The sequence below is a fragment of the Sus scrofa genome, chromosome 2 (genome assembly GCF_054392235.1).
Source record: "Sus scrofa isolate SSC_HxYL_T2T_F1_AM1 chromosome 2, Sscrofa_HxYL_maternal_Yorkshire_Landrace_v2.0, whole genome shotgun sequence".
Classification (NCBI taxonomy): Eukaryota; Metazoa; Chordata; class Mammalia; order Artiodactyla; family Suidae; genus Sus; species Sus scrofa.
In genome coordinates this window covers 10,542,301-10,561,763 of record NC_139384.1, presented here as the reverse complement: position 1 = coordinate 10,561,763, position 19,463 = coordinate 10,542,301, and the positions used below count along the sequence as shown (strand labels likewise).

General features: G+C 46.0%; 1 protein-coding gene across 1 annotated transcript; it reads left to right on the top strand.

Annotated features, from left to right (window-relative positions):
* Window positions 1-9,910: 9,910 nt before the first annotated feature.
* On the top strand, window positions 9,911-18,875 carry LOC100523770 (pregnancy-associated glycoprotein 1). The gene is made up of 9 exons (XM_003122656.3): window positions 9,911-10,066; window positions 11,428-11,593; window positions 12,411-12,528; window positions 12,619-12,737; window positions 13,981-14,180; window positions 15,418-15,534; window positions 17,021-17,162; window positions 17,249-17,347; window positions 18,566-18,875. Exons 1-9 carry the CDS (start codon window positions 9,966-9,968, stop codon window positions 18,719-18,721), a joined length of 1,218 nt encoding a protein of 405 aa, XP_003122704.3. The 5' UTR covers window positions 9,911-9,965; the 3' UTR covers window positions 18,722-18,875.
* Window positions 18,876-19,463: the final 588 nt, after the last annotated feature.

Sequence of the window (19,463 nt, the reverse complement as noted above, 5' to 3'; positions counted from 1 at the left end):
AGGCTGGTTTGATCCCTGGCCTTACTCAGTCAGTCAAGCATCCTGCCTTAACACAAGCTGTGGCATGGGTCTCAGATGGGGTTCAAATCTGGTGTTGCCAAAGCCATAGTATAGGCCTGCACCTGCAGCTCCGATTCAACCCCTAGCCCTGAAACATCCATATACCACAGGTGAGGCCATTAAAAAAGAAGGAGAAGAAAAAGAATGAAAAAGAAAATTGTGTTTTAGGAGACTATTCAGTATTATGAGAAACTGTTCCAATATGACACTGAGAGAAAAGAACAGAATATAAAACAGGTTAGCTAAGCACATGGAAGATACTGCAGAATCCTGGCCAGGAAAGTACATCCTGGAGCATTCCTGCCTGGGTTCAAATCCCACTTCTGACACCTACCCACTTCTGACACCTACCTTGATAAGTTCATCTCTGGACATCGGTTTTCTCTTCTGTAAATTTTGTATAAGGATAGTCCCTCTGGCACTAATTATCAGGAAAATGCAAATCAAGTGACACTGAGATATCACCTTACACCCACTAGGATAATCCTTCGAAAAAAACAAAAGATAACAAGTGTTGATGAGGATGTGGAACCCTGTGCTGGTGCAAAGGACAAGGATGCAGCCACCAGAAAACAGAATGGAAGTTCCTCCAAATATTTCAAATAGGAGTTCTAACTGTGGTGCAATGGGGTTGGTGGTATCTTGGGAGAGGACTAGGGTTAATTGTGTGGCCACAGCCTGAGGGGCTAAGGAGTGGTGTGCCACAGGCTGGCTAATGGAGTTACACGGCTGAGAAAGAAAAGGAGGAGAAATGGGCTCTCAGGAAAAGCATGTTGCCATTGTTAGGGAGGGTCAGAGGAGAAGGGGCAGGACTGCCATAGAAATATATTTCTCTATGGATGGGTATACTGGCTTTTGGGTGGCAGGCACCTCTTGCATGGGCTATGGGTGGCAGGAGCAAAGCACCATAACCATCTCAGACTCCAGAGGTGGGCAGGGACTGCCACCACTAGGGGTCTGTGAACAGGTACCACCTGAGGGCCCAGTCACCTCAGGGTTTGCTGCAGAGGAGGGCATTGAAAATCAGAACCACCCATTTCCCTTACTCCCCTGGGAATGCACATGCCCTGATGCTGCTGCTGCCAAAGTCTCTAAGTAGTGCCCACACCTCACAGAGGGTCTCTGCCACTTCCCAGGGCCCTACAACCAGGAGCAGTCTGTGCCACCTCCCTGAGGTTTCTCGTCCACTGTCGAGGGCTCAGCAAACAGGCCCTGGCTACAGTTCCTGCCCATTGCCTCCATTTCCCATGAATCACACACAGGCCATAAACCAGCACATCCACTATCAAGGACATAATACTCTGCACACACCAAGGAAAGAGACAGCAGGCGTCTGAACAAAAAGCAGCCCTCACACTGTGTGTGTGTGTGTGTGTGTGTGTGTGTGTGTGTGTGTGTGTGTGTGTGGTAAGCTCTCACAAGCTACCCAGGGGCACTCTCCTGTATAAATCACCCTTCACAAGTCTACAGTAGATACTTACTTTTCCTAAACTCACAGAATAAGACAAATAAAGCCAAAATGAGGAGGATCAGGAACCATTCCAAGTTATAAGAACAGGAGAATTCCCTTGAAGGAACAAAAAATGAAACAGACATCTTCAGTCTAACAGACACCAAGTTCAAAAAGGAGATAGGGAAAATACTAAAGGAATTAAGAGCAGATATGAGCAGTAATGCAGATTACTTTAGAAAAGAATTATAAACTATAAGTAGGAGTCAAGAAAAATTAGAAAAATATATTTGCAGAGACAAAACTGAGTTAAAGGCATTGAAGAGCAGAAGGAATAAGGCAGAGAAATGAATAAGTGACTTAGAAGATAGAATAATGGAAATCACCCAATCAGGGCAATGGACAGAAAACCAGATTAAAAAAAAAAAACATGAAAGCAATGTAAGAGATCTATGGGCTAATATATAGCGGGCCAAGCAATGCATCATGGGGATTCCAGATGGAGAAGAAAAAGGAAAGGGGATTGAAAATATATTGGACTCAGAGATTTCAAAATCAAACTTCTGGTTACCATGAGAAAAACCTGGGGGGAAGGGATAAATTGGGAGGCTGGGTAAGATATGCATACACTACTGTATATACAATAGATAATTAACAAGGACCTATTGAACAGCAATTTACTCAATATTCTATAACCCATATGGGAAAAAATAATGGATATATGTATAACTGATTCATTTTGCTGCACACCTGAAACTAATACAACACTGTAAGTCAACCATAATCAAATAAAAATTTAAAAAGAAAAGAAAATATATTGAAAGAAATTATGGCTGAAATCTTTCCAAATCTAAAGGAAACAGATATCAAGATACAGGAAGCACAGAGGGCTCCAAACAAGTTGAAGCAAAACAAACCCACACCAAGACATATTGTAATAAAAATGGCAAAAGTTAAAGGTAAGGAGAATTCCAAAGGCAGCAAGAGAAAAACAAAGAGTTAATTATAAGGGAACCCCCATAAGGTTATCCACTGATTTCTCTACAGAAACACTACAGTCCAGAAGAGAGTGGCAAGATTTATTCAAAGTTCTAAGAGGGAAAAATTTACAGCCTATAATACTCTCCCCAGCAAGATTACCATTTATACTAGAAAGAGAAATAAAGGATTTCTCCCACAAACGAAAAGTAAAAGAATATAGCAATACTAAAGCCATTCTAAAAGAAATACTGAAAGATCTCCTCTAAATAGAGATACAGGATGGAGGAAATCCAATTGGAAAGTAATCACTTATAGGCAGAATACAGATCTAAAAGGGGGGAAAAACCTGTTTGTAAGAGCAACAACAAACGCAAAGATCAGCAAAAGGATAAACATGAAGATGTAAAAAAAGGACATCAAAATCATAAAATGTGGGGAAGAAAAGAAAGAAACACTAGACTCTTTTTGTTTAGAATGCGTTTGAACTTCTGTGACTATCAGGCTAAAGCAAGCAGATATAGCAAGGGGGTAACAGACTTGAAAAACAGGACAACCACAATTCAAAACCAAACAATACATTTACAAAAACTTAAAAGAAGAGGACACAAGCATAAAATAAAAGGAAATTATCCAACCAAAAAAAAAAAAAAAAAAAGAACAAAGGAGAAACATAGAATCATCAGGAAAACAAATTTAAAGCGGCAATCAATACATATTTATCAATAATTGCCTTAAATGTCCATGGACTGAATGCTCCAATCAAAACACATAGAGTGAAGGACTGGAAGAAAAACAGGAGCCTACATTACGCTACCTACAAAAACCTCACCTTAGGGCAAAGGACACATATAAATTGAAAGTGATGGGATGGAAAGTGGTATTTCCTGAGAATGGAAAAGGCAGGATAGCACGAGTCATAATACTCATATCAGGCAAAAAAGACTTTAAAACAAGGGTCCTAAAGAAAGACAAAGAAACACACTATTTAAAGATAAAAAGGATCAATTCCAGAAGAGGATATTTCCCTCACCAATGTCTATGCCCCTAAAACAGGAGCACCCCAATACTAACAGACATAAAAGGAGAAATGGATGGGAATGCAACAATAGTAGGAGATTTTAACACCCCGCTCACATCAAAGGACAGACCCTCATGACAGAAAATCCAAGAGCACCAGAGATCCTAGATGACACAGTAGAACAGTGAGATTTAATTGATATTTTCAGGGCATTACATCCAAGAAAATCAGAATATACTTTCTTTTCAAGTGCACATGGAACATTCTCAAGGACTTACCAGATACTGGGACCCAAAACTAACCTCAACAATTTCAAGTGTATAGAAACTATTTCAAGCATATTCTCTGACCACAGGGGCATGAACTTAGAAATCTACTACAGGAAAAGAAATGAGCAAGAAGTGACTGCATGTAGATTAAACCATGCTACTGAAAAAAGCCAACGGGTCAAAGAATAAAATCAAAGGGGAAATTTAAAAGTACCTTGAGTCCAAGGGCAAATGGAAACACAGTCATTCAATATCCATGGGATGTTGCACAAGCAGTTCTTTAAGGGAATTTCATGGCGACACAGGCCTTCCTCAAAAAGGAAGAAGAATCTCAAACCAACAACTCAACCTACCACCTAAAAGAACTAGAAAAAGAAGAATAAGCAAAACCAAATGTCAGCAGAAGGGAGGAAATCAAAAAGATCAGAGAGGAAATCAATGAAATGGGGATTGAAAAAACAATAGAAAAACATCAATAAAACCAGGAGCTGGTTCTTTGAAAGGGTAAGCAAAATTGACAAATACCTAACCGCACACACCAAGAAGAAGAAAGAGAGAACTCAGCAAACAAAAGAAGCAATGAATAAGGAGAGAGAAATCTCAAAAGATATTACAGTAATACAAAAAAAAGAAAAGAAAAATAAGAGAGTACTATGAAATTTCATATGCCAACAAATTTGACAACCTGCAATACATGGACAACTCTCTAGAGACACACAGCCCACCAAAACTGAATCAAGAAGAAACTGATCTTTTGAACAGACCGATCACTAGAAATGACATTGAATATGTAATAAAAACACTCCCTACAAACAAACATTCACGCCCAGATGGCTTCATAGGAGAGTTCCACCAAATATGCAAAGAAGAAATTATACCCACTCTTCTTAAAATTTTCCAAAAGGTTAAAGAAGGAATACTCCCAAAGACATTCTATGAAGACACCATAACCCTAACACCAAAATGAAAGATACCATCAAACAAGTAAATTATAGGCCAGTATCTTTAATAAATACAGACATGAAAATTCTCAAAATTTTGGCCAACCAAATCCATCAACACATAAAAAAGATCATTCATCACGACCAAACAGAATTCATCCCAAATTCACAAGGATGGTTCAACATATGCAAATCAATCAACAGTCTACACCACGTTAACAAAAGAAAAGTCAAAAACAACAAAATCATCTCAATAGAGGCAGAAAAGGCATTTGACAAAATCCAACACCCATTCATGATGAAAACTCTCAGCAAAGCGGGTATAGAGAGAACATATCTTAACACAATAAATGCCATTGATGACAAACCCACAGCCAATATCATTATCAAAGGAGAAAAGCTGAAAGACTTTCCGCTAAAATCTGAAACAAGTCAAGGATGCCCAATCTCACCACTTATATTCAACACATTCAACATAGTATTGGAAGTCCTATCCACAGCAATCAGAAAAACTAAAGAAATAAAAGGTATCCAAATGGGAAGAGAAGAGGTAAAACTGTCACTTTATGCAGATGTCATGATACTACATATAGAAAACCCTAAGGACTCCACACAAAAGCTTTTCAAACTGATCAATGGGTTCAGCAAAGTAGCAGGATACAAGATTAACACTCAGTAATTTGTTGCATTTCTGTATACTAACAATGAAATATTAGAAAAGGATAACAAAAAACAATAATGTTTAAAATCACACCGCAAAAAATGAAATACCAAGAATAAACCTGACCAAGGAGGTGAAAACTTGTATGCTGAGAACTATAAAACAATAGTCAATGAAATTAAAAGGATTCAAAGGAATGGAAAGATATAATATTTTCTTGAACAGGAAGAATTAATATCGTTAAAATGGACATACTACCTGATTCAATCTACAGATTTAATGTGATCCATATAAAATCACCCATGACATTTTTCTCAGAACTAGAACAAACAATCCAAAAATTTATATGGAACCATAAAGGACCCAGAATTGTCAAAGCAATCCTGAGGAGCAAAACAAAGCAGGAGGAATAACTGGCATAACTCTCCCAAACTTCAGACAATATTACAAAGCTACAGTAATCAAGACAGTGCCGTACTGGTATAAAAACAGAATAAAAAGCACAGAAATAAACCGAGACACCTAGAGGCAATTTATCTTCAACAGAGGAGGCAAGAATATAAAATGGGAAAAAGTCTCTTGAGCAAGTGGTTCTGGGAAAACTGGACAGCTGCATGCAAATCAATGAAAAAGGAACACTCCCTCACACCATGCACAAAAATTAACTCAAAATGGCTTACAGATTTAAACATAAGACAAGACACCGTCAGACTCCTAGATGAGAACATAAGCAATACATTCTCTGATATCAACCATGCAAATGTTTTCATATATCTGTCTCCCAAGGTAACAGAAATGAAAATAAGACAGTGAGACACAATCAGATGGACAAGCTTTTGCACAACAAAAGAAACCATAAAAAACACAAAAAGACAACCTATGCAATGGGAGAAAACAGTTGCAAAAGATGCAACTGACAAGGGGTTAATCTCCAAAATATATAAATAACTCATACAACTCAACAGCAAATAAACAAACAACCCAATTGAAAAATGGGCAGAAGTCCTAAACAGACATTTCTCCAAAGAAGACATACAGATAACCAATAGGCACATGGAAAAATGCTCAATATCACCAATTATTAGAGAAATGCAAATAAAAACTATGAGATAACACCTCACACCTGTGAGAATGGCTGTCATTAATAAATCTACAAATAAGTGCTGGAGAAGGTGTGGAGAAAAGGGAAATCTCCTACACTGCTGGTGGGAATGTAAATTGGTGAAACCACTATGGAAAACTATATGGAGTTTCCTCAGAAAACTAAATATAGAACTACCATATGATCTGGCAATCCCACTCCTGGCATATATTCCAACAAATCTTTATGCAAAAAGACAAATGCATGACTATATTCATTACAGCACTATTCACAATAGCCAGCACAGAAACAAACTAAATGTCCATTGACAGCTGAATAGATTGAGAAGACAGGGTCCATATACACTATGGAATACTACTTGGCCATAAAAAACACAATAATGCCCTTTGCAACAACATAGATGACAATGGAGAGTCTCATACTAAGTAGAGTCAAGTCAGAAAAAGAAAGACAAATACTATAACACTTACATGTGGATTCTCAAATATGTCACAAATGAACCTATCTACAGAACAGAAACAGACTCACAGATAAAGAGAGCAGACCTCTGGCTGTCAAGAGGGAGAGGGAGGGAGTGGGATGGACTGGGAGTTTGAGGTTAGGAAATGCAAAATATTACATTTAGAGTAGATAAGCAATGGGGTCCCAATATATAGCACAGGGAATTATATCCAATCACTACTGATAGAACATGATAGAAAATAATATAAGAAGAATGTATATGGGTGTATGGTTGGGTCACTTTCCTGTCAGCAGAATTTGACAGAACCATATAATCAACTATAATAAAAATTTAAAAAATAAAGACACAGAATACTGTGCTAACAAAAGAAAAGGAGAAAACTGCAATTGTATTAATTACAATAATTAAAACAAAATAAATAACATTCCATGGAGATTCAACCATTCCACTCCCCTCTGCATCCACATTATACACAGTTGTGTGGATGCCCTATACCTGATTTGACACTCACCTGTATATAGTTACTTAAGGTAGGTTTCTAATCTTTTGTTTTACAAATAATGTTGCCGTGAACAGCTTGCACATATGACGTGTGGCACTTTTGCCAACATATCTTTGGGATAAGTCCCTAGAAGGAGAATTGCTGAGTTAAAGAGCATAATGTGTGTTATTTGCTAGATACTATCAGGTATCTCCACAGGGGTTGAACCGCCAAACCTAAATTTTAACAATGTGAAAAATGAAGAGAAAGACCCAGTGGCCCCCACATCTTCTGTCACCCAGCTAGTGACCAGATCAGCCTCCCACTGTTCTGACCAAGGAATAGATCTGGACAGAGCTCGTGCAGGAACACCCAAGTCCAGGGAGGCCTGAAGGAGCTAAAAAATGCCATCAACTTTGCTTTGGCTGCAATAGGAGGTAAACCAGTATATCTGTTCATCTCAGGCTGAGCCGAAGCTCAGAGTGGTGTTTTTTAGGTCTTCTTTGCTTCATAAGACTCTTAAAAATTAATTGTTTGTATGCTTTGTTGGGCACACTAAATGTTTCAAGGCATGGAACCTAATGGGAAATTACAAGTGCACGGTAGGCATAAAATATTGAACTTGTTGGCTTATCTGCCCCTGGTGGACTTTCGGCAAATGGAATGAAAATTCACATGGTTAAGATGCATTCAGTCTCTATTCATTTGACCAACATGAATGGAACCTCCTCTCTGTCTCTTCTTGACTCCCACCTCCAGGCCAGAAAGAAAAGCCTGCACAGCCTGTAGGCTGAATCCAGCACACAGTTGCTTGAGGTTGGGATCACTGCTAAGACCAGCTCAGCAGGTGAGGGCTGAGGAATGGGTGCTGTGAAACCTAAGAAAAAGTTAACATAAAACAAAGACATTTATCTTAATTAAAGGCGAGAAGAGGGGGACTCAAGGGCTCGGGAACCAAGAGCTCTGCCTCAAGAAACCACACTGCTTTCATTGTGCTCTTTAGGATTACAGCAAATGAGGAGGGGGCTGTAGGTGCAGGATATAATTCTTTTATTATTTTAAAAGTCGCATAGCTGGTAGCTGGTTAAGCTTTTATTCTGACCTTTAGGCATTTAACAATCATTAGCAGTGAGGAAGCCTGGCTTCAGCTGTCTATGCACAGCATCTAGAGAACCATCATTGTGCTTCTACAGATGCACACCTATCTGCAGCAACCCAGGGTGCCTGGGTTTGCACCTCGTTCTCCTTGCTGATGCATATCCTGTTAACGACCCCTCATAAACCCCCTGGGACCATGAGGCTCCTCTTTCTCTTATTTTAACAGGACATCTCATGCTGTGCAAGCAGCCTGTCTATCTGCACAGGTCCAGCATGCCTAGACCAAGGCATTATGTCCTCATTCAGCTGACCGCATGAATAACTTATGCCTTTTGGTCTTTGTTCTTAAGCTTAAGTTATTTACCAGTGCTGCAACTGTTTATCAAGCAGGAATACAGGGCAAAGTAAAGCAGGACAAGATGGAGTTTTCAGCATAGAAAGTAGAAGCAGAGAGGCTAAGAAAAGATTGTAGAAACATGTCTCCCGACAGATCACACTATGTGTTTCTGGAAGAAAAAAAGAGAGAGGGAGAGAATTACTAGCTAACATTATTCTTATGTAAATAAGAAGATTTTACATAAATATCCAGACTTCTGACTTCTCTGGAAAACTTGCCCAACCAGCCTGCTTTCCAGCATGGCAGCCACTCAGCTTGGAGCTGAGGAGAGGCTGCCCCAGACCAGGATGCCCATCTAACCAGGCCATTCATTGCTCTTGCAACCTGGGCCATGAGTTTGTGAGAACTGCCCTAGACTGCCAGCTCCCTGAAGACAAGGACTGCCTGTGTCTGACTCATGTTTGACTTCCTGGCATCTAACCTGGACCCCAGCACACAGGGTCCTCCATTAATGTGTGTCAGATGAGCAAAACATCTTTTGGAGGCAGGCATCCCATTTCTTCCAATAGTAAGACTGTGCCATTGGAATTCCCTCTAGCCTAGGTCTTGGAAGCCAAGTGGCACCCCAGAGGCCATGATCTGTGCCATGGGTCCCGACCGAAAGCCACTTGTATGTCAGTGGGCTGCCCCTCAAGTCTTCACTTTGCCATTTGAACTCTTTTCCTCCTCAAAATCTCCGCTCCAACAGAGGACAGAAAGGCACCCCTCACAAAGTGGCCGCCAAGACTACATGAGATGGTGAAATGTCAAGCATAGCCCCCAGCACTTATTTTTATCACATTATTAGCAGTGTTTCATCTCCAATGTCACAAGAGTCTCCCAACTCTTTGTTAGTCCGCGCTTCTGTTTGGTTGTGCAGCCAGGCTCCAAGGAAGAGATTAGAGCAGAAATCTCTGTATGCTGAGAATTTTCTAAGTCCACTCCCCAAGGACATTGATGGAGGTAAAGATCTTATCAGGAGATCTGTATTTCTTATCAGGTCCATTAGTGGCTGGCAGAGGACAATTAGGGCATATATACTAAGGAGCTTCTGGCCACCACTGCATGCTCAGGTATTGCTATTTCCTGAATACCTGGACCCAGGAAAGGAGTATGAAGTGGCTTGTGATCCTCGGGCTGGTGACCCTCTCAGAGTGTTTAGTCATGTAAGTATGGGGACTAGAAGTGACACCATCTCTCTCTCTCTGGAATATTTCTTGTCATCCTCTTATTCATTTACCCATCAGGGTTAGAAGGGAATGTCATCATTCCCTGACAGTCTTAAACTTCAACTCTCACTGATTGGCAAGTACCTTGCCATGGAAACCATGGGGCCCAAGGGTCTTGGGATTGATCTGCAGGATTGCACAACTCTGGGTCAAGAGTCCCATCATGACCTATGTGAAAAATGGCACTCCTTGGATTTCTTCAATGCACAACCTGTGCAACTGTCAATGTGGTGCAGTGGAACAACATTTCTCCTGCATTTGCTCCTAGGTTTTGCTGCAGCTCTCTCTCCACTTCTGTGTCTGTGTGTTTCTGAGGCTTCATCTCTGTATCTCTCTTTTTTTCTCTCCATCTCTTTGGCTGTCTCTGTGCATGCAGAGCACTCTAAGGTTTTGTTTTTTTCTTCCTTTCTTTTTTTTTTCTTTCAATTTTGATTCTTCCTCACTTCTCTGGCATCTTGATTTCTGAAATATATTTCCCTCTCCTGGCTTCCTCTCTCATCCCTTTCTTCTGATTGAGCCCTGGAGAAAGATTAGAAGCACTACTGCTAGACCTTTTGACCTCTAACAAGCAGTGTGACCATAGCCACACCCCCAACTCCCTGTCCTGCATTTCAAACTCCTCCTCTGTGAAAAGGGGATATTTATCCCACTTCTGTCTTCCTCCCAGAACTTCCAGGAGGCAGATACAGTGGGATGCCAATAGCGATGGTAATGCTGCCATTGTTGAGACTCCCCACATATCAGGAACATTACCTACATCATTTTACTTAAGAGCCAGAACACTCTATGTAGGGTGTGGGGGTCATTTTAGTCCACTTTTTAGAGATGACTGAACTGAGGCTCCAAAAGGTCATATGGCTTATATGAGATTAAGCAAAAGAATCTGTATTCAGGAGTTCCCATTGTGGCGCAGGGGAAACGAATCCGACTAGAAACCAAGAGGTTGAGGGTTCGATCCCTGGCCTCGCTCAGGGGGTTAAGGATCCAGCGTTGCTGTGAGCTGTGATGTAGGTGGCAGACACAGCTTGGATCTGGCATTGCTGTGGCTGTGGTGTAGGCAGGCAGCAACAGCCCCAATTAGACCCCTAGCCCGAGAACCTCCGTATGCCGTGGGTACAGCCGTAGAAGGACAAAAGAAAAAGAAAAAGAAAAGAAGAACCTATATTCCAACCTAGGTCGTTGCCATCTTCTTTGCAAGAAACAATGCCTGGAAAATTCAGTGTTGTGACAGTCATTCTACAAAATGGACAGCTGTTGCCTATCTCTTATTTGTTTCCTTTCCCAATGCACGGTGAAAGGATCCCTCTAACAAAGGTCAAGTCCATCCGAGAAAACCTCAGAGAAAAAGGCTTGCTGAAGAATTTCCTGAAGGAACATCCTTTCACCATGATCCAGAACCGCCTGAACCAGAAACCTGCTCCTCAGGGGAAAGTCTCTCGTCAACCTCTGAGGAACTACTTTGATGTGAGTACCCAGGAAGGATGGCCCCACAGCGCCCCCTGGTGCTTTGGTCAAGCCTGGGGTTCCCCTGAAGGGGCCCGGAGGGATGCTGGGGCTGGGTCCCCTGCAGGAAGCAGAACCACAGGGGGATCTGGCACCTCATACCCAGAGGAGAAGGCACTCCCAACCCTCAACTCTTGGTCTGCGGTGACCGGGCCCGGCAATGACTAGGTGGCAGGTAAACCTCCATTTCTGTGTCAGAGATATGTCATTGGCATGAGGAATATTCTTCTCTTCGAACTAAGGAAGCCACTGCGCTACAGGTAAAGTGTGAGCCATGTCTGATCAAACAATAAAGCCAACTGCAAAGAAAGTTGGAAATCCCAGGCAGAGGAGGTTCAGCTTCCAAAGAACCAAAAGTGATATCAGTAAAAAGTTACTGAGCCCCTCTGGTGGGTGACACTATAGAAATCTAATATTCTATGGTTATGGCTACCTATTTTAAAAAAGGTGTAAGCTCATCCTCAAGAACACATAGGCCAGCCTGAGACACAGGCAAAGAATAAATGAATGTCACATAAAAGGGCCAACTGTGTGCTGTTGACAGGACATGCTTTGTGTTTGGGCGAAGGAAGGAGAAGGAAGTGCTCAGGCTGGGCCTTAAGGGGGACACTGGAGAGCTGCTCCAATGAGACACTGGTCTGAGCACAGGCTGTGAGGCGGGGCCGTGGGCAAGGGACTTTGTTGACATGGGACAATCTCAAGGTTGGTGGCATGTTGAGAAACCAGGGTGACCAGGGCAGTCAGTTCTGCCCTGACCACCCCTCCCTGGCCCCTACAGATGGCGTATGTGGGCAACATCAGCATCGGAACACCCCCACAGCAGTTCAGCGTCATCTTTGACACCGGCTCATCTGACTTGTGGGTGCCCTCCATCTACTGCCAAAGCAGGGCCTGTAGTGAGTGCCCCCTCAACCACCCATGTGCTCCCCCCAACCCCCTTCTCCATCCTCAGCAAGCTTACGGACACTCATCTCCTCTGTCTGCAGATACACACCGGGTCTTCGACCCTTTTAAATCCACTACCTTCCGGTACTCAGGCGTGCCCATTGAACTGGAATATGCCTCTGGGATGATGTCAGGATATCTTGGCTATGACACAGTTCGGGTAATGTGGACACCACAAGATCAGGCAGGGCCAGTCCTGGATGGGACTGTTGCTTCCCAGACAGACACAGGATCCCTTGGGAGGGCCCACCTTTCCCAAAGTCCCAAGTGGTTTTCCGGTCACTGACCCTGCAGGACTCTGTCCCTGGGGAGCAAGTACACCTGCTGACACACAGACTCTCAGGAAGGCTAACCCAGAGAGAGGTCTGGGGGGTGAATTTGCTGCTCAGGTGCCACTTTGCTGGCAGCAGGGGGTGGGAGAATAAAACAGGCACCTTTCTATTCCCCAACTGGGCCTGGCACTGTGCCAGGCACTTCCATTGTGATTATTGTTTAACCCTGCAGTCCCACCCCCACCCCCTGGCAGGTACTATTATTACCTCCTTTATACAGATTAGGGAACTGAGGTGCAGAGAGCGAAGGCCTTGGCCAAGTTCACCTATCTGGTAAGAAGTGAAGCTGGGCTGGACAGTCAGGAATAAGCAGGTGCAGAGTTTTGGGGGAGAGAGAATAATACAGATCTGGGGTTCCTGGGGGGCAGTGGAGGGATTCAGGCACACAGGCAGAGGAGGAATGGGGCCGCAGATGTGGGAGCAACCCGATAAATGCATTCTTACTCTAGGCGGTCTTGGAGAATCTAATTAAAACCAAGGCCAGACATCCCAAAAGGGCCTGGGTATTCTCTATCTCTTCCTCTTTCCTTTCTCTCTCTCTCTCTCTCTCTCTCTCTCTCTTTCTCTCTCTCCCTGACACACACACATACACACACTGCATGTCTCTCAGGCTGAATTTTCCTAAGAACTTTGCAGCTTCACTGTATAATGGGCATCTTTCTTACTGTGTGGATGCAGGATCCACAATGCATTGCAAGGAACTCATCCCTTTCTGCCATCAGATCTCAAGGATGCCAAAGAGAAAGCTACCCTGCCCTCTACTTATGTTCTCCTCAGGTGGGAACCATTTGGTCCTGTCCTGAAGTCTCACTCTCCCCCCAGGACGAGGGCATAAGTCCAGTCTATTAACTGCAGACAGCGTTTGCAGAAGGAGCAGCCATGAGTTGAAATCCACAGCCCAGCAAAAATTGAACTGGATCCCCATCCCAGCTTGGCCTGAGGTCAAGCCAGGGCTCAGGCAGGCCTTAGTTCTCTGCAAGCTAACGGCATCTCCCTGCTCCCCTACACCCCAGCCCTGCCCCAGCCCTTTTTCCCAAAACTTCTCATGGGAACTGTCCCCCACTTCCACAGATCTCAAACCTTATCATCATGGGCCAGGAATTTGGCTACAGTCAGTGGGAAGAAAATGAGGCCTTTGACCATGCAATGTTTGATGGTATGCTGGGCCTGGGCTACCCCGGCCTCGCCATTGAAGACACAACCCCGGTCTTTGACAACCTAAGGAAACGAGGCCTCATCGCTCAGCCTGTCTTTGCCTTCTACTTGAGCACGTGAGTCTGAGTGGGACAAGCCCTCTCTCCACGTCGGCTGTACGATACTTCCATTTGCATGAAAATGTCTAGACCACACAATCCAAAGTTTCGAGAGAAAGAGTCTAGACAAGGGTCGACCAACATGATCCCAGGACCATATCTGTTTTTTTTGTTTGTTTTTTTGGTTTTTTTTTTGTCTTTTGTCTTTTTTGTTGTTGTTGTTGTTGTGATTGTTGCTATTTCTTGGGCCGCTCCTGCGGCATATGGAGGTTCCCAGGCTAGGGGTTGAATTGGAGCTGTAGCCACCAGCCTACGCCAGAGCCACAGCAACACGGGATCCGAGCCGCGTCTGCAACCTACACCACAGCTCACAGCAACGCCGGATCGTTAACCCACTGAGCAAGGTCAGGGATCGAACCCGCAACCTCATGGTTCCTAGTCGGATTCGTTAACCACTGCGCCACGACGGGAACTCCCATATCTGTTTTTTATACTTAAAGTTTTCTTGTAACACATCCATCTTCTTGGGGCTAAGGGAAGCTCTTGGTCCAGGGAGGTGGAGGGAGGAGGAGGAGCAGTGGAGGGGTCAGGATACAGGCAGGAGGACGAGAGAACAGGATTCGCTGATGGATTCGATATGGAAAGAATGGCAGGGATGGGGGTACCGTTTCTTCCTCACTCACATTTGACCAGGAGCCCAGGACCAGCTAGAGCACTGGCAGGGGCCAGTGCGAAAGGAACATGTGGGACCCCTTGTGGAAAAAGCTTGAGTTTCAGGACAGAGATGGCAGAGGCACGGGGCCCTGCTGAACGGGGGGCCCATGGATGGCTCAGGTCACAGGCCCAGGAACCTGGCCCTGGGTGAGCCTGATCCATGCCCTTGGCACCCTCAGGTCTCAGCTTTCCTGAAAATTGACAGGCTGGCCCAGTGGACACCCCAGCCCTCCTGTCTGGGGTTCCCTGAGGGATTCTCTCAGCAGTCAGATTGCAGGAGGGGACCAGTCCCTCTAGGAAGGGTGGATACTCTGAGCCTGGCCAGGATGCCCAGGTTCAAACTTCTTCTGGGCCACTCATTAGCTGGTCAGGTACTCAGCCCTCCATGCCGCAATTCCTGCATCTGTAAAATGGGATTGTAGCAGTGCCTGTGACGGGTGGATAAACGCAGCCCTCAACAGTGCCTAGTGAGTGGCCAAGCTTGAGAATAGCCACCCATTATTCTCCTACACTCAGCTCTCCCTCTCCCTCTCCCCCTTAGCAACAAAGAGGAGGGCAGCGTGGTGATGTTTGGTGGCGTGGACAGAAGCTTCTATAAAGGAGAGCTCAAGTGGGTGCCCCTGACAAAACCCAACTACTGGCAGATCGCCTTGGACAGGTAAGTCCCTCCCTCTGCGGGCCACCCCGAGGGATGTCCCCACACATGCACACAGACATGGACAGGCTCACACACATGCACTCACAGACACACCATCACACACACACAGAGATACACACTCCACAGACAAGACACACAAAGAAGCACATACAACAACACACACAGAAACACGTGAGCAGACACATACAGTCACACAGACACACAGAGATATACAGACACACACACATACACACACACACACCTCCCAGAGGTTTATAATCACCCAGGCTTCCTGATGAGGGTCCTGACCAGGGACCAGAGATGCTTGCGCAACACAAGGAGGCTGCAGCTTCCACGCTGGGAGGGGAGAGGGAAGCATGGTTTGAGGACCCTGAAGTGTCCTGAAAGGAGGATCAGGGGGACTTCCACGAGCCTGAGCAGGCTGGTGCTACGATGACCAACCGTCCTTGGCTACCAAGGCCCAAGCAGGTGATTCGTGCACAGGACCGCCAGTGGGAAAACAGGACACGTCCTGGACAAACTGGGAAAATGGGTCTCCTTAGGGAGAAGCTACCCAGCAGTGCACAGAGGTTGGCTGCATTCCTGAGACTGGAAAGCACATCAGACATAGAGACACCTCCTGACCCTGACCCACCCAGCCCCATCCCAGGCACACAGGGGGACAGGGACTATGAAGAGACCACCAGGGAGCTGGGATCCAAGAGTGGCCTCAGAACAAGAGGCAGGAGTTGAGGCCCTGAGACAAGAGCTTCCAAGTCCTTTGGAGGTCCCTGGGCAAGCTCAGTCATTACGTGCCCAGGGGCCTCAGTGTCTAAGCCAGCCCAGGGAGCAGGGCTGGGGGAAAACCTCCCCCAGGGCACCAGTGTCCCCCTCCCCACCACTCTAATGAGCATCTGCTGCCCCAGAGAACCTCCACCGTCACTCTGGGTGTTGACACATTATTGCTCAGGTTCCAGAAACAGGGCTCTGGTTGTCCCTCATTCGTGTCTTCATTCATTCATTCAACAAACCCAAGGTGTGGAACTACTGTGTGCTGGGCACTTGACGATAGGACTTGTTCTTAGAGACCTAGTATAGAGTAAGGCAGACATACAAGAAAGGAGTCAGAAAAAGAATGAATAGCCACTTTGCACCATGCTAGACATGAGGAAGTGTTGAGGAGAATGGCCAGGAGTGAAGCCTGATCCATGTCCCTGAAATGGGACAATTAAGCTGCAGCCTGGATAAGGAGAAATTAACTAAAGGGGATGGAAGCCTTCTAGAAAGGGTAACCAGCACATGCCAAGGCCCTGAGGCACAAAAGAGCCTGGTGCATTCAAGAACTGAAAGGAAATCAAGGAAGGAGAAATGACCAGAGCAAAGGAAAAGAGAGTGGGGCATGATCTGGAGACTGTTCTGGAGACAGTCTTGGGGAGGGGAGGGGTGGGCAGCAGTGGGAGGAAACTTCAGAGTGATTGTGGTGCCACTTTGTCCCACTGTCTCTCAGGATCACATGGAGAGGATATGTTGTTGCTTGTAAGAGTGGCTGCCAGGCCGTCATAGATACTGGGTCCTCGCTGCTGATTGGCCCCACTAAAGAAGTCATCAACATCCAGAAGCTCATCAACGCTAAGCCCTTCCAGGAGGAGGTGAGGAACTTTCCACAGGGTCACTCTGGGGCTCTTCACTCAGGAAGGATCAGCTGGGCCAACCTCTCTCCCTCGTTCTCTAACAGTTCCTGATCCAGTGTAGTACCATGAACACCCTGCCTGACTTCATCTTCACCATTAACAATGTCCAATACCCAGTGCCAGCTCGAGCCTACATCCAAAAGGTGAGGGGCCAACCCAGGGGGCTGGTTCTCATATCTGGACTCGCAGGAACCATTGGGCTGTTGATGTCAGGAGGATGGGGCCCTCTACAGATCAAGATGACCACGGCAGATGCTGCTAAGACCCTCCCCCCAACTCCCCTCACCTCCCACCCCCGGGGGGTGGGGGAGATGCCCAGCGCCTCTCACAAAAGCAACCTCTTGAAGGCAAAGGGAAGACTAGGACAACCACCATCCTGAAATCCATACGGAGACTCTGCCCCGGGCAGGCACAGTGCCAGGCACAAGGAGAGGGGACCACTAAGGGCCTCAGCCCTCAAGGAGCTTCCGGTCAACCAGGGCCCACAGATGGATGACACAGAATCCCTGTGATCATCAGGCTGAGGGACAAGGGGGTGGCTGAGGACACTGCCAGTGTGTTGTCCCGCCAGAGTGGTTCACAGTCTCCCTGCCCATCTCCAAAGTGCCCTGGTTTGGATGATGATTAGAGGGTTTGCCGAGTCCTAGGCTGCACCTGCCCTTCGTAAGACCCAGTTCCCCCTCTGGGAGCTGGGACACCAGACCAGCCCTGTGCAGGGCTTGGAGGCCCTCCTGCATGAAGGGGACACAGTGACTGCACAGCCCCTGGCTCAGACTTGAGCGTTAATACCCGTCAGCTCCCAATGGGAATTGAGAGGAGGCTGAAGGAGCTCAAAGAAGGCTTTGAGGAAGAGAGGGAATTTCAATGATTGTAAACCCCCAGCCTCTTGGAAGGGTGAGAAAACCCTCTGGGCTCCGTGCCCACAGTACCCCTGGGGACTGTGCCAAGGGATGCCAGGGGCAGATCCAGCATGACATGGGCAAGAGAGAGTTACCCAACCCAGCCTGGAGTGGCCAAGGAGAGTGAGCAGGGGTCCAGGAAGGCCATCCGTGTGGGGGTGGGGGGAGAGGCGCTGAGCGCAGCCTTAAAGAATAGGTTGTGGGGAAAGGGGCAAGAGAAGGTCTTCTGTGCAGAGAGAACAGCCAGCCTGGGGCAGAAGGAAAGAAACAGCAGGGAGGGGTGGAGGGGTACTACAACCCCCCTGGTTCTTGGATGGCCACCCTGCTTCCTCAGCTGCTCAGAGAGCCACATGGCTCTCGCCTAAGGAGGGAAATGAAACCCAGAAGCAGCTGGCTCTGGATATGGAGGGCAGCAGCAGGTGAGAGCTCAGGCTCACTGCTGTGTCTTTCCCTCTTCCTCAGGGTTCTTCTACTGGCCGCTGCTACAGCAACTTTAGTGGAGGCACGGAAGACTTGAGTGACAAAGAGTTCTGGATCCTGGGTGATGTCTTCTTAAGGCTGTACTTCACTGTTTTTGATAGAGGACAGGACAGGATTGGCCTGGCTCCCGCTGTGTAAATACTGGTTCTTCTTACAGAAACAGCCATGCCCACCTGCCAAACACATATTCCCTCACACCTAGGGCATTCTCACCCAGGGAGGGTGGCTTGAACGGGGTTCGGTGCACTGAAAAGCCCTGTTCTCAGTAAAGAATAAAGGATTGCCTTTGCAATGGTGCTAATACCAACTGGTGCCTCTCTTTGGGTCTGGGAGGTGCCTCATGATCATGCAGGACTTGACGACCTAGTCTGAACCACAAGTGAGAGGAGCCCAGGGATTTCCAAGGGAAGGGCAGACCTCTTGGAAGGATACTGGGGATCAGGGATCAAAGAATCAGTGCAGATCCAAAGATCTCAGACACTGGACCCAAGTCATCAGAAGCCATCAGCTCACTCTCTCTCCATTGCTCTTTCCCTCTTCTCATCTTTTGATTCTCTTGGCCTCTCTCTTACCTTTCCTCCCTCAGGCTTCTAAACATACTGAAGGACTCCACAGCTGCCTGCCCCAGGGTTTTATATCCAGAAGGGAAACAAGCGCAGAAAAGATCGGGGTACCAGGGAGGGCTCTGATTGGTCCACCGGAGGTCACGTGTCCAACCCTGGACCAACCATCGCAGAGGGGGTCCTGGGTACTCTGATTGGTTTCACTTGGTCACAGGGCCTTGCCAGGCAGCATCTGATTGAGTTTCCTCCCGAACAGAGTGACTGGACCCAGGGAAAAGAGGCCGGAATGGTAGTGGCACAGGGATGTTCAAGATCAA